General features: G+C 39.8%; 1 protein-coding gene across 2 annotated transcripts in view; it reads left to right on the top strand.

Moving 5' to 3' along the window:
* Positions 1–12,810, top strand: part of FKBP4 (FKBP prolyl isomerase 4) — a 19,428-nt gene extending 6,618 nt beyond the window's left edge. The window contains exons 4-10 of one of the 2 annotated variants that reach the window (XM_068955312.1): positions 4,539–4,659; positions 5,190–5,346; positions 6,624–6,714; positions 7,066–7,149; positions 7,826–8,011; positions 8,499–8,738; positions 12,346–12,810. In XM_068955312.1, coding sequence (XP_068811413.1) covers positions 4,539–4,659; positions 5,190–5,346; positions 6,624–6,714; positions 7,066–7,149; positions 7,826–8,011; positions 8,499–8,738; positions 12,346–12,444 — 978 coding nt within the window. In that variant the 3' untranslated portion in view covers positions 12,445–12,810. The remainder of the gene's footprint in view (positions 1–4,538; positions 4,660–5,189; positions 5,347–6,623; positions 6,715–7,065; positions 7,150–7,825; positions 8,012–8,498; positions 8,739–12,345) is intronic. The other variant, XM_068955320.1, reaches the window with a different exon arrangement.

Here is a 12,810-nt window from a genome sequence, read left to right as displayed (position 1 = left end):
TCAAGGGGAGCCTGTGGAGTCTCTCTTTGTGTTTTTTACCAGCTGGTTGAAAACTCTCAATGGAAGACTGTCTCAGGCTAAGGTTTTGAAGTAGTTGAAAAAAAACAATTTTTTTAATTGTTTCATTTTGTAAGACTCAGAATAACCTTGCTTATGTTAAACTTCATATTTCAACAACAGAAAAAGCAATTAGTGTCCTCGGTCATATATTTTTCATATATATATGTGTGTGTGTGTGTGTCTTTTTCATATATATTTTTTTTTTTCTCTCTCTGTCTGTCCCTATATATGGGGGGGTTGGGGCTTTTTATTTTGTTAGTGGTAGCATTAACATAATCTTGAATGAGCTGCTCAGGAAAAAGAGGTAATTAACCTGTGTAAACTGCTAAAATATATAATATATTTGAACAGCCCTGAAAGTATGAAGTCTGTTTTCTATGAGACCAGAACATTTTAGGAATCCTTGAAACGCCGTAAGAAACAATTGTTCTGATTCAGGTTGCGTGGTGATTACCAAAGTCTTTTCTGTGGCTCCAAGCTTCATTAATCAATCTTGCTGTCACAAGCTCATTTGAATATACTTGGGCCTGTGACAGATCCAGCAGTCTTGAGTTTGATGTCTGGGTAACACTAGTTGTACAGTTCACATGAAGAGTTCATCTCCTCAGAAGTGAACCCCCAGTTTCATCTTAGCATCTTAGTAAGCCTGGAGCTGGTTAGGATGAGTGTTGCTTAAATTCTTTCCTCTACTACGGAGGTTATTTTTCAAGCAACCATTTCAGGTGCCGCCCCTGCCAAGGAGGGGGTTAGAAATAGCAGCTCTCTTGTGTGTTGCTTTGGTGGAGTAGTTTCTCAGAATGCTGAGACCTGTGTTTTGACTTATTATAGTTAAAGAATAATACCGAAATTCTCCTGGGGCATGCCCTGACAAACAGCCTGTACAGTGTTCTGGGAGGATATATTTTTCTTATTTTTGAAATGATTCCCTTTTCCAAGAAATGCTTCAAAATTAATTGGTCCTGAGAGAAGGCGGGTGGACTTTCAAAGTATGTTTTTTAAGCACTTATCCAGTGGAATGGACTCATACTTTTAAGGCGCTTACTTTGGGGACTTGAGGGAAGGTTCTTGAGTTCTGTTTCATCGCTCTGAGATTGTTTTATCCACAGACTGAGGAAGAGGTTAAAAACGGCTCTTGGAGTAGGGACTGGAAGCCAATTTAACTCTAAATGGAAAAGATGAGGGTCTATTAAGGGTAAAGTAATTGATGTTGGATACTCATATTTGCATTTCATTTTTCCATGAGCCTGTGAGTTATGTGAGCATTAGACTTGTGAGCATTAGAGATGTACTTTTTGTGGGTAGATTGAAGAAACACTGTCAGAAAGTAGTATCCCAGGCCCCCAAGGGTTAAGCACTTGCTCATTTCAGGTATGCTAAAATTATTAGTGCAGTTAACTGTTGAAGAATAATGACTTGTGAACCTCATCTTAAAAACAGACTTTCTTTATAACTCTAACGGATAATCACAGTTCACTTGTATTGGATTGAGCTACATGCATGCTAGACTGCACAGTTCTGTGTACTATACACCAAGGTAAGTGATATTAAGTGTCACACAGGACTGGGTCGAAAGGGGAGATGAAAACAGCTCTTGCTCTCCTTCCACTCGCTCTGCTGTCCATGCCTGCTACCTTGGCTGCATGGCTGCATAATAAAGCATCTTGTGGGCTACTGGCTAAGCCCTTAGGAATGCTACTTGGTTGTCCTGCAACAATAGATATTACCTAACCTTTCAATAAATGGAAGTGCAATTGCAGCAAGGGATTTTTTTCCGAGTGCTACTAAGAAGTACTGAGTTCATCTGATGCAATCTCGAATTAAATTGGCCTGCTCTATAACATTATGAGCTAGCAGTTCAGTAAACCACCTGTTTAGCTTTGTTGGCTGAAAATCCCAACATGAAAGCCGTGTCACCTTTCAGTTGAGGTGAGAAGCCTTCTTTCTAGGTAACTTGTGCAAAATAAGTAGTGTTAAAATAATTCAGTCTGAGAAATAGTTTGTATAGCCATACCTCTGGTTTATGAGTGGGGAAAATGCAACTGGAACATGTAGTTACATATGTAACTTGTAATGCAGAAGTGCTTATGAGAAACATTACTACTTGATTCTTTTGGACCAAACTTTTTTTTTAAATTAAATTCAAACTTGCTTCTTCCTGTCCACTGATTCTAAGTGCTTTCCCTACTAATGTTCTGGTGCTAAGTGGTATTTTGGTCAGCAGAAGCTTTTTCGCATCTCCTCCTCCTTGTACTGCATTAAATTAATTTTGCATAAAATGTGGAAGGGAGACCTTCCTACGTAAGATCTTTGCTTAAGTCGGTATGGAATTTACTGTCTTACCACTTAAAGGACACTTCACCTTTTTTCAGTTAACTACCTACTGAGCCTATTCAATCAATGCTGATTTTATATATATAAGCTGAAATAAGTATTAGTATTTGCCTTCTAATAGCATGGTTCTGAGGCTGGAAAGGTGTTTCTAAAAAAGGAGGAGCCATTTGCTCTAGGGTATTAGAGCAGGGGAATAGGATGTCGGGATTTTTCAGTTTTTACTAGGATTTTCTTAATGATGTCAGGCTGATCTTTCTATCTTCTAGATACCTTCCAGTTTAAACTGGAGTTTCATTCATGACCCTTTACATCTGTTTATGCCTGTGAAGATGTGGTAGGTAGAGGAGGAAAGGGAGAAAGATGGAAATGAAGCTGTGTAATGGATTTATGCCTTCCCTGGTAAAATACCCTGCAGATTACCGGATACAACCAGTAACCGGTGCCAGTTGTGTCCTGAACCGGAAAGATATTGTATCCAGAAAGTTTCTCCAAAGTTCTAGGTGTGAGTGGTTTCTGACTGGTAAGACTCTCAGGCACTTAAAATCAGTGAAGAGATTCTACTCTTTAGTTATCTTGCTCCTGTTTCCTTTTTTATTATTTAAAAAACAAAGTCAGCATGGTTCCTGTGCAAGTGCTGTCGCCACGTGATACAGAAAATTGTATGCGAGTTGCCTTACAAAGAAAGCACGTTCTTATAACTGGCTTTGTATGTGCTTGCCTTAGGTCTCACTAGATCCTTTATTAAGAGATCAGCAGCTGTCTCCTCGGCATATCAGCATCTGGAGTCTTTCTACTGGTTATAGTCTGAAAAACTGGATGTCTTACAGTTTTTCTTCCTCATTCTTTTTACTTTTTTCCTATTTTATTTTATTTTTTCCAAACTGATGGACTGTTCCATAGAACTTGGTTCAGGTAAAAAATATTTTGGGGAAACCTGTATTGTCGTCAATTGGCTGTCCTGAGGTGACTTAGCTTGTTTCAGTCTGAATGTTGTTTGAGATTAGGTATCCATCAAAATACAAAGTGGGAAGTGCTACTTGTACTGAAGAATATCCAGTCCCTTTTGTATTCCAGATATGTTTTAAGTCCACTGTCATGAACCTCCGCAGCAGTAACCTTGAACTTTAAAAAAAAAAAAAAAAAGTACTTAGTCTAAACAATGCTGATTATAATGGCTTGATCTCTTATTCTCTTTTTGCCATTGCCAAACATACGATAGCAAAGTTTTTTTTTTTTTTTCCTTAATTTCATAGCAGTAACACCAAGTTTGTCTTTGTGATTGGACCCTTTTTCCATCTTCTCCTGTACTCCCATTTCAAGCTCTGTAGCTCTGTTTTGCACTAGAGACTTTAAAGTGTACGTGAAGCTTCAGGCTGGGTAGTCATCTCTCTTACATTAACATCAGCTCTTACAAATTCTAAACAATTTATTGCAGTAGCAAATTTAGATTAAAGGTGGGCCAGATCTCCCTTTTTATTGTAAAATGCCTTATTTACATTTCTTTGTTAGCAGCTAAAGTTTAGTCATCTTCGTTCCTTCTTTATTCTGGAGCTGTTTTTCTGAAGTGACCGCACAGTACACAAAGGTGAGACTAGAGGGGGAAAATACAACAGGCTCAAAATGAGAACAGTAGTTGTATTGAGACATACAAGCAAGGATGACACAGAAGTTTTGCAATTATTGTCCTCTAGCATAAGAGTAGGAGGTTGAAGAAACGGGTTGGGAAGAGCTGAAACCTGAGCGGAAATGATGTTTTTGAATTTGCTTTAATATTGCAGGACAAGCGTTAGAAATCAGTTTGGGCTCAATTCTGAGCCCTTTGAAGTTGATTTGAGTTTGACTGTAGATGGGAGGGTATGCTCAGAAATTAAATACAAATGAGATGCAAATCAGGGCTTTTGCTCTCCAGCACCCTCCGTCTCTAAAGGTCTGGATATAATCTAAGACATTTCAGTAGGCTTGTTTCCATCTAGTATTGACTTAATACAGTAGCTGCATAGCCTTAGCTATCCAATATCTTACAGTACGTTGCCTAAGATAGTGCCTGCCTAAACAGTTACAGTTTCAAAGATCTCTGGAGAACGAGTTCCATGAGTTACTGGATTGATACGATGGGAATAAATGCAAGTGTTTTCTTCTCTCCACAGATAGAGCTGTTTGAGTTTAAAGGGGAGGACCTCACTGATGATGAAGACGGTGGCATAATCCGAAGAATCCGTAAGAAAGGGGAAGGCTACTCGAAGCCCAATGAGGGTGCACTTGTAGAGAGTAAGTCAGTTACCTGATTGGGAGGGCAGAACCTTTTTAGCACCCACAACTCTTTGTCCTGAGAGAGACTAATACCTGGCTTCTTTCCCTTACTTAGTAGCTTAGGAGTCAGTGTAGAGTAGCCTTTCATTCTCCTGTTTCTAGAGAGGTTTAAATTTTCCAGCAGCGACTGAACTTGTGTTCTCCAGAGATTCTGAATCTGCTCAGGTGCTCGCTTGACCAAGAAAGGTAGACCAGTATAATAATAATATTTTCATTTACTGAGAAACAAGAAGGAAAGTTGTTCTGACACTTGTAGTTGGAGCAAAAAGAAAATTTGGATTGAAAAAAAGAGTGGAGGGTTTGTTGGCTTTAGCAGCAGAGGCTGTATGTGCTTCCAGTTGCTAATAACTTGCTTAGGTAGCCGCTTTCAAGGAAAAAGACATTTAGGTGGAAAATTTGTCATTCCCTGTATTGCCTACGCTACCTGCCCCTCACCACACACACCTCTTCAAATTTGTTTGTCTTGATTTGTTTTTTTTTGTTACCAGTCCAATTTGAAGGCAAATACGGAGATCGCGTGTTTGACAGGCGGGAGTTGCAGTTTGAGATCGGAGAAGGTGACAATTATGATCTTCCTCATGGTCTGGAGAAAGCAATTCAGAAAATGGAGAAATTGGAGGAATCTGTGTTCTATCTCAAACCGAAGTGAGCTATTTCTGATCTTTTTGATATTTGAAGAGTGTATACTATGCATCTGGCAAGAATGGAGAAGTTTTCTGTAAAGCCTTTCAGCTTTGTCTAATACCATGTTAAAGACTTGGTCAGGCCCAAAAGTTAGATGTATGGGAAGTATGAAGCTCAGATTACTTAGCTGCTAGATTGAGAAGCAAAAAAAAAAAAAAAAATAAAAAACCTTAGTCTTGATAGTGTTAATGCTAGTGAATATTAAAACAAATACTGTTGTTCTATTTTCTTAACTTAAATTCCTGTTGCTGCTTTTACCTAAACAGTACTCACTGTGCAGCAGTGCATATAAAGATACCTAGGCTGGAGAACAGCCTCAGAATGGGAAAAGTCTTGATCAGCCTTCTGAGCAGCACTGTCAGACAGGACAGCTAGTCCTTAGTGATGTGGTTAGCAAAGAGTATCAGAAATACTCTTTGCTCATAGAAAATGTTCACCTTCAAGGCCTTCCTGAGCTATAAGGCAGAGTTCTATCCAAACTTCGGACCATCATGGGCATTCTTTAAGAACAGTTATCTCAGAGGTCTGAAATCCCAATATTGTAGCCTTCAGTGGTCTAAGATATAAGCAGAATTTTCTCTTTCCAGTGAGAGGAGTTTCCATTGATTATTTCCATCAAACTTATTTATTTTAGTTTTTATTTTAAGATTTTAGAGGAAGTGGGTTCTGATGGAAGATGAAAAGCAAAGCAGTCTGATCTTGAGGGATTTCCTGCTAACATGCAGCCTCTTACTAGAGTTGCAGGGCAGAACCTTTCTATAGCCATCTATTGTCAATCAGCTGATTGGCAGTATCTTAAGCGTATGCTTGTTCATTTAATTTCTGAATGTACCACTGATGTTTGCTTTTCTGAGAGTGTTACTAAAATCCAGATACTCTGAAAGGAACATCTGGAGACTGACTATGAATGTAAAGCAAGTTATGTATGTAATGTAATTTTCCTTAATGGGGAGAAAATGTGCCTTTCCTTCACATATGCTAAAAAACTGGGACTGGCAACCTGAAGGCTAGAGAAATTCGGGAAATGAGTTTTTTTTTCTCCAGCTTTCTTCTACCTTGTGCTTGATAATTTTAGAGAAGAAAAATTCTTCAAGCCCTTATGCCTCGTAGTAATGCTGTATAGACATCCCAGACTTGCATGTTTTCTTTGCCTCTAGCTTCTGATGTGCAAGCATGGTTATCTGGACAGCTTTAGAGCATTTCCCCTCTCCCCCCCTCCCCCCCCCCCTATCTTACAGCTATGGTTTTGGAAGTGCTGGGAAGGAGAAATTTCAGATCCCTCCAGATGCAGAGCTACAGTATGAAGTGAAGCTCAAAAGCTTTGAAAAGGTAAGAATGAGAGATGAAGTCCCAAACAGATTGGGAGGTAGGGGAAGAGGTGTTGATGCAACTTAAATAAGAAAGATGGAATCTTTGAACTCTGATCTGAAATAGAGAAGCCATTGTTATGGTGACAGCATACAGATTTCTTGGCTGAAATTGCCCTTGCTATTACTGGATTCCTGTCTGTTGTGGTCTGTGTCTTTTCTGCTCTAGCCCAGTTTCTGTTTTTTCAGTAGCGGTTCACAACTCTCCTTTGCCAAACCTGTCTTTACCATACCTGTTAGTGAGAAACAGCATAGCCATGTGGATTTCCCCGGCAAGTTGCATCCTCTATTTGAACTCTTTATTTTTGTTTAGGCTAAAGAGTCTTGGGAAATGAACACGGAAGAGAAGCTGGAACAAAGCTGCATTGTGAAGGAGAGAGGCACTCAGTACTTCAAGGTGAATTACAGCCTCCAAGTTCTGTTAACATTTATAATTCATGTCATGAGCTGCTGTTCATGGTACCCACAGAGAGCCTGTGTTGCAATATTCAAGTATTAGCTGCTCTGCAGAGAGTTAGCTTTTTCCTCATTTTTTTTTCCCCCTCCCTCAAAGCTTTTTGCTGTACCTAGCTTTGGGGCATCCACTGATTAGTGGCAAGGTTACAGTATTTGAAGTTGCTGCTATGAGATAGTGCTATGAATGAGAAACATATATTTAGGGTACAGATGTGTGGAGAAGCTGTATTTTAAAAGACTTGACCAGTTCATGACAGGCCTTCTCTGGGAGACTCCCATGATCTTCATGGTGCAGTCAGTGGTAGTGCTGATACTTTGAGAATGCTTCCTCTATCTTCCTTTGTATTTGAAGTTGAGTATAAGGTGGGAGCTGAGAGCAAAGTTTCAGTGCTGGCCTATGCCCACAGCTTTAGTGAGTAGTATGATTCCTAAAGAGTTTCTGGCCCTATGCAGGAATTGCTGACAAATACTGTATTTTTTTTTTTTTTGATGAAAGAAGTTACTTTGTTTACTTGAAATTGTTTTCTCTGGGGCATTGCTCAAAGTAAGCAGAAGGGGCAAGAGGCAGCTAAAAGTTACTGTGAGCTCTGTGGATGTTTAAACTGATGTATTTACAGGAGGGGAAATACAAACGAGCAACATTACAGTATAAAAAGATTGTGTCATGGCTGGAGCATGAATCAGGACTTTCTGATGAGGATGATACAAAAGCCAAGAGCCTGAGGCTTGCTGCCCACCTTAATCTAGCTATGTGCCATCTCAAGCTGAAAGAGTATTCCCAGGCTTTGGAGAACTGCAACAAGGTAGTAAGAGCTTTTGTATTCTTAAACTCTTGTCAGTTTGCTTGTGCAGCTTATCCTTCACACCTCATGCTGTTCAGCCTGTCTTACCAGCTGGTATTGGTAGTACCAAATACACAATGTACAAATATTCTGCAGTGTATTTTCATTGTTATTGTTCCTGGAATATCTTTTAATAACTTGCTGGTATGTTAACTGAGAACATCAAAGCATTTAGAAAGTAGAAACAGGTAGACAAGGCAAAGGTAGTGGTGTTGGCAAAGATCAAAGAGCTGGTAATAGAGCCAGGATTAAACATCTGATTTCCTGGTTCTCTGTCTAAAGTCCTACTGTATTCAACCCTCTCTATTAATAGTAAGCCCAGAATTCCAGGAGACACACATTTCAGAATCAGAGTCCAGTTTCTAGGAGTCTCTGGTGATCTGACTGGATTTTACTTTGGGGGGGGGGGGGGGGAGGAAAAACCTTCTTGAATTAATTGTTTATGTAGGCCCTCGAGCTGGATAGCAGCAACGAAAAAGGCCTCTTCCGACGTGGGGAAGCCCACCTGGCTGTTAATGACTTTGAATTGGCCCGGGATGATTTCCAGAAAGTGATACAACTTTACCCAAGTAACAAAGCTGCCAAAGTGCAACTAGTAACTTGTCAGCAAAAAATACGGGAGCAGCGCGAGAAAGAGAAAAAGATGTATGCCAACATGTTCCAAAGGCTTGCGGACAAAGACTTTAAGGTAGGTGACACTACTCCAGAAAATGCATGTCATCGTCTTGTGGTTAGGGAAGGGATAGTGAGTTTTTAGTGTATTCAGCTTACTTTTTAGTACAGGTAAATAGCACAATGGGAGAGCACTGAAGTAGCTACCTCTGAAAAATGGGAATGGCCAACACGCACAATTTTCAGGCCATCTTATTTGAACAAGAAAACTAGCAGTACCAAGCATTGCACAGGATGCCTTTACTTCATTTCAGCTGATCTTGCAGCAAAGCACTGTTAATGTCAGTGAGCAATTGAAGTGATGAGATGCAAACATGATCTGAACTGAAAGAAGCACCTTTTCTCCTCAAACTGATTGTTCTAAAGAACAGTCTGTTTTGATGTCCGAGTGGTCCATCCGCTGTGACTTTATGCCTCTCATAGTATAGTGATGGGTCCTGAGCAAAACCTTGAGAATTGTCTTGCTTCTCATGGAGACAAATGTAAGATGGAGAGCATCTTAACACGGAGAGCATCAACCGCATACTAGTGTCACAGATTCACTTTTTTGAAGTGTCAATCTTGAGCTATCTCTTTGGGCTGTCGGAAGATTCTTTATTCTACTGTATGGATGGTTTTCCTACTAAGTTTTCACTGAAATTTTAGCAAATACTAGTTCAGTTAACATGTAATCAAATACTGCCATTATAATAATAGGATATATCAGCCAACAAGAAATATTCAGTATTACCTGTGAGAATCTCATAACCCAAGAAAATGCTCATCTGTTTTCTTTAAATCTGATGGCCCCAGACAGAGTAAATGTGTAACTTCCAAGAGAAATCTGGTATCTGTGTTGGACTCAGTTTTCTCAGTAACGTTGAGCAGTGTAGAAATTTGCCTGTCAACGAGGTTATTTCCATAGATCTTTATCCCTATCTTCCCAGGATATGCATAGAGAATATATTTAAAAAAAAAAACAAAAACAAAACAAAAAAACAACTCCTAGATTCAAGTATTGGTATGTCAATTTCCTGTCGTTTAGCCTGTGCTTTGTGTCACTAAGTATCCTGGAGCCCTCTGTCCTCAGATGGAATGAGACTATCCTGACAGAATTCTGCTATCTCAAATTGTGTTAGTTGACTGTATGCTATACTAAATGCTTCACAAACCCCTTCCTCTTTTTCCCCCCTGCCAGTCTTTCAAAGTGGGATGTATTTGAAATTAATTTTTAGCCTAGAAACAGTGGGGATTGTATCCCATGCTTCATCTACATTTACTCTGTTAAAGTAGTCATATACTACTTGTGGGATAATTGCCCATAACTGGATGATGTGGTGAGCTGAGTGTTCTATTTTGGGATGCTTTGTTCTCTTTTTAAAGAATAGCAGTGGCTCTGTGGATCTGGTTCCCCTTCTCACAAGGGAGTATAAACAAAACCATAAAGGTGGACAATTCCGCACCAATTCTGCAAGGAAAGTAGCATTACTCATGAGTAAGGTAGTTAGATACCTGGTTAAAGCAGCCTGAGAGCCGCAGCAGTGCTTGCTTGCTGGAGGCTTTAATAAAAATATCTCAGCAAGATCACTCTAATTGAGTTACTGTATCTTTATTTCACTGTTAGGGATCTTCACCTGTGAATTTGCAGTTCTTAATCGCCTACTATCAGGCTCTGCCATTCATGTTTCTTTCGGGTAGCATAACTTGGGAGTCTGGCTTCCCCCGCGGTGTGGAACACTGCAAGATCCTTCACTCAGAGGCAGCTCTCATTCAATGAGGCAGAGTTGATTTACTGAAACAAGTTATGCCCCCTATACTTAAAAGTACACAAGGGTTATCTTCATGTTTATCGAAACGTACACCTCAGCCCCTAAGTAGTTAGCAGAGTTCTGTTCTTAGTGAAAGGCAGGCCCATAGGCATTGCATACAGTTGGAGATACTGTGAAGACAGCAAACTTTGTTCCAGTTTTCCCATGTACTTTGGGGTAGCATCGGTTTGGTTCATTCATCTCAGTAGTCAGATGATCTTGGAGATCTGCATGTGGTTACACTGTTCTGGGGGAGCTACTTAAAATTTATGTGATTTTATATGAAGATGCCATATGGAACTGTAGCCAAAGGACACTTATTCCCTGGGTCTGTCATGGGAGGAGTTCTTGCAAAAAAAAAAAAAAAGTTTTCCTATTACTTTATCAGCTGTCTTGGTTACCTTACTCTAGCTCCAGCTGTTTTTTCTTGTCTGGTGGAGAAGTTCAACAGCTTTGAAGAAGAGGGTTTGTTCAGCAAATGTCTTCTGATTCCTAAGAAAGCAATTTGGATTATGGTTCTGAAATTCCTGAAATCTACAGATCTTACACTCTGCTGGAGTTCAAGATAGCCACTCTTGATTCAGTAATCCTTTCCCTGAATTAGATAGTTCACATACATGGATGGAGTTAGGAATCTTTAAAGGTCGAGATGTTAATTATGTTCTCTTGAGCCCAAGATTCCTAGCTAAGGTATTTTCTATGGAGAGCAGACTTTGCTGTTGTGCTTCACAGAATGCTTCTAAAGAGGAAAGAAATATCAGCTTGACCTTTTGATTCCTGGCTGTTCTTTGGCTGCAGTTTCACGTTGCAGCTAACTGGTGTAACATGCAATTTAGTGATTCCACACCTCTTTCAACACCCCTCCCTGCCAACCCAACCGTGCACACTCATCTCCTTGCTTGCTCTAGTATGGTGCTCATCTAAAGTCATTGCAAGACAGACAGTTCAGGGTGCTAAGCTGACAGGCAGAGTAGCGATTTAATTGCAGTACCTTAGAGAGATGAGCAGTACAAGACACTTTTCCCCCACCCCACTCCCCTTACTGTGTTTTAAAAGTATTAAAAGGTTGCAGGACAGGATGCACAAGAAGTAGGAAATGTCCTACTGTAGAACAGATCTGGTATTCTTACTTACCCCATGGCTCTCTGCCTTCCACACCCTTGTAACATTTGAAATACCATCTTCAAGGAGAGGCCCATTTTCAAGCCAGGAGAGTTTTTAGAATAGCTGCCTTGTCATATAAGATGAGGGATCCAAGTTCTCAATAGGTTTTCTTCTGACTGTCCTTTAAGAGAGCTTAGTTAGGTGTCTGTCATAGAGTTGAAATTACTCTTCCACATTCTTTATGAAGCCAAATGTCTTAAGTTGTGAAGAAGCACCTCACCAAGTCCAAGTGTGCTGTGAAGATGTTTCCCTCTTAAGGGATGGGAGAAGGGGGAAAACAGCAGTATTAAAGCTGAAGCAGGACAAAAGCAGTTCTGTGCAGAGATGTCCTAAATGAATTTCAGTTTGTGGAAGAACACATTAACAAAGTATTATGTGGCAAATGTACATGCCAGAAGAAGCCTGTGCAAGCAGTATTAAGAATCATAACTACCTAATGTCAGTATTACTGCTCAGCCCTCTTTATAAAGTGCTCCTTGTTTCTTAGATGCAGAAAAAATGCAAAGAAACTTTTGGTTTCTCTTGGCTAAGGTTCTTGATATCTTACTTCAGTCTTGTAGGGAGACGCAGCCTAATGGCTACCAGGCACCAAATAAGGTTTGTGATATTGTTTGCAAATTCTAGCAACTTTGTATAACAAAGGAGTATTTTTCTTTCTCTCTCTCTGTTTAGTCAGCTGATACTCTTCAAACCAGCCACCCTGAAGATGCAGAAATGAAAGATGAGCAAAATGGAGTTGAAGATAAGCCAGAAGTTGACACAGAAGCTTAAACGCGAACCCTATTCCATTAGGTTTTTTAAATGAAAATTTCCAGTGAATTAGACCTTTATTTTTCTACCTGGTTGGACAGTGGCTTCAGTGCAGCAGAGGCTGAGGCCACAGTCAGTTACAGCTTTAGGTGTCTGTGGAAGAAGCTCAGTGGCAGCACAAATCTGGTTTAATCCTAGGGACTTTATTTATTCATTCAACCTCTGTTATTATTGGGGTTCTGTCAGGATTTATTATGCTTGGTTTCTTTGCAATTTGCCATTGGTGTTTGTCTCTTTCCGGTTCCAATTCACTTTAATCCCAGGTTCTGCTTTCTAAATTTAATTTCCTTAGGGTTGTTTTTGTTTTGGGGTTCGTTTTTTTTTTTT

Source organism: Struthio camelus, chromosome 1 (genome assembly GCF_040807025.1).
Source record: "Struthio camelus isolate bStrCam1 chromosome 1, bStrCam1.hap1, whole genome shotgun sequence".
NCBI classification, from domain to species: Eukaryota; Metazoa; Chordata; class Aves; order Struthioniformes; family Struthionidae; genus Struthio; species Struthio camelus.
This window is presented reverse-complemented; position numbering and strand designations above follow the sequence as displayed.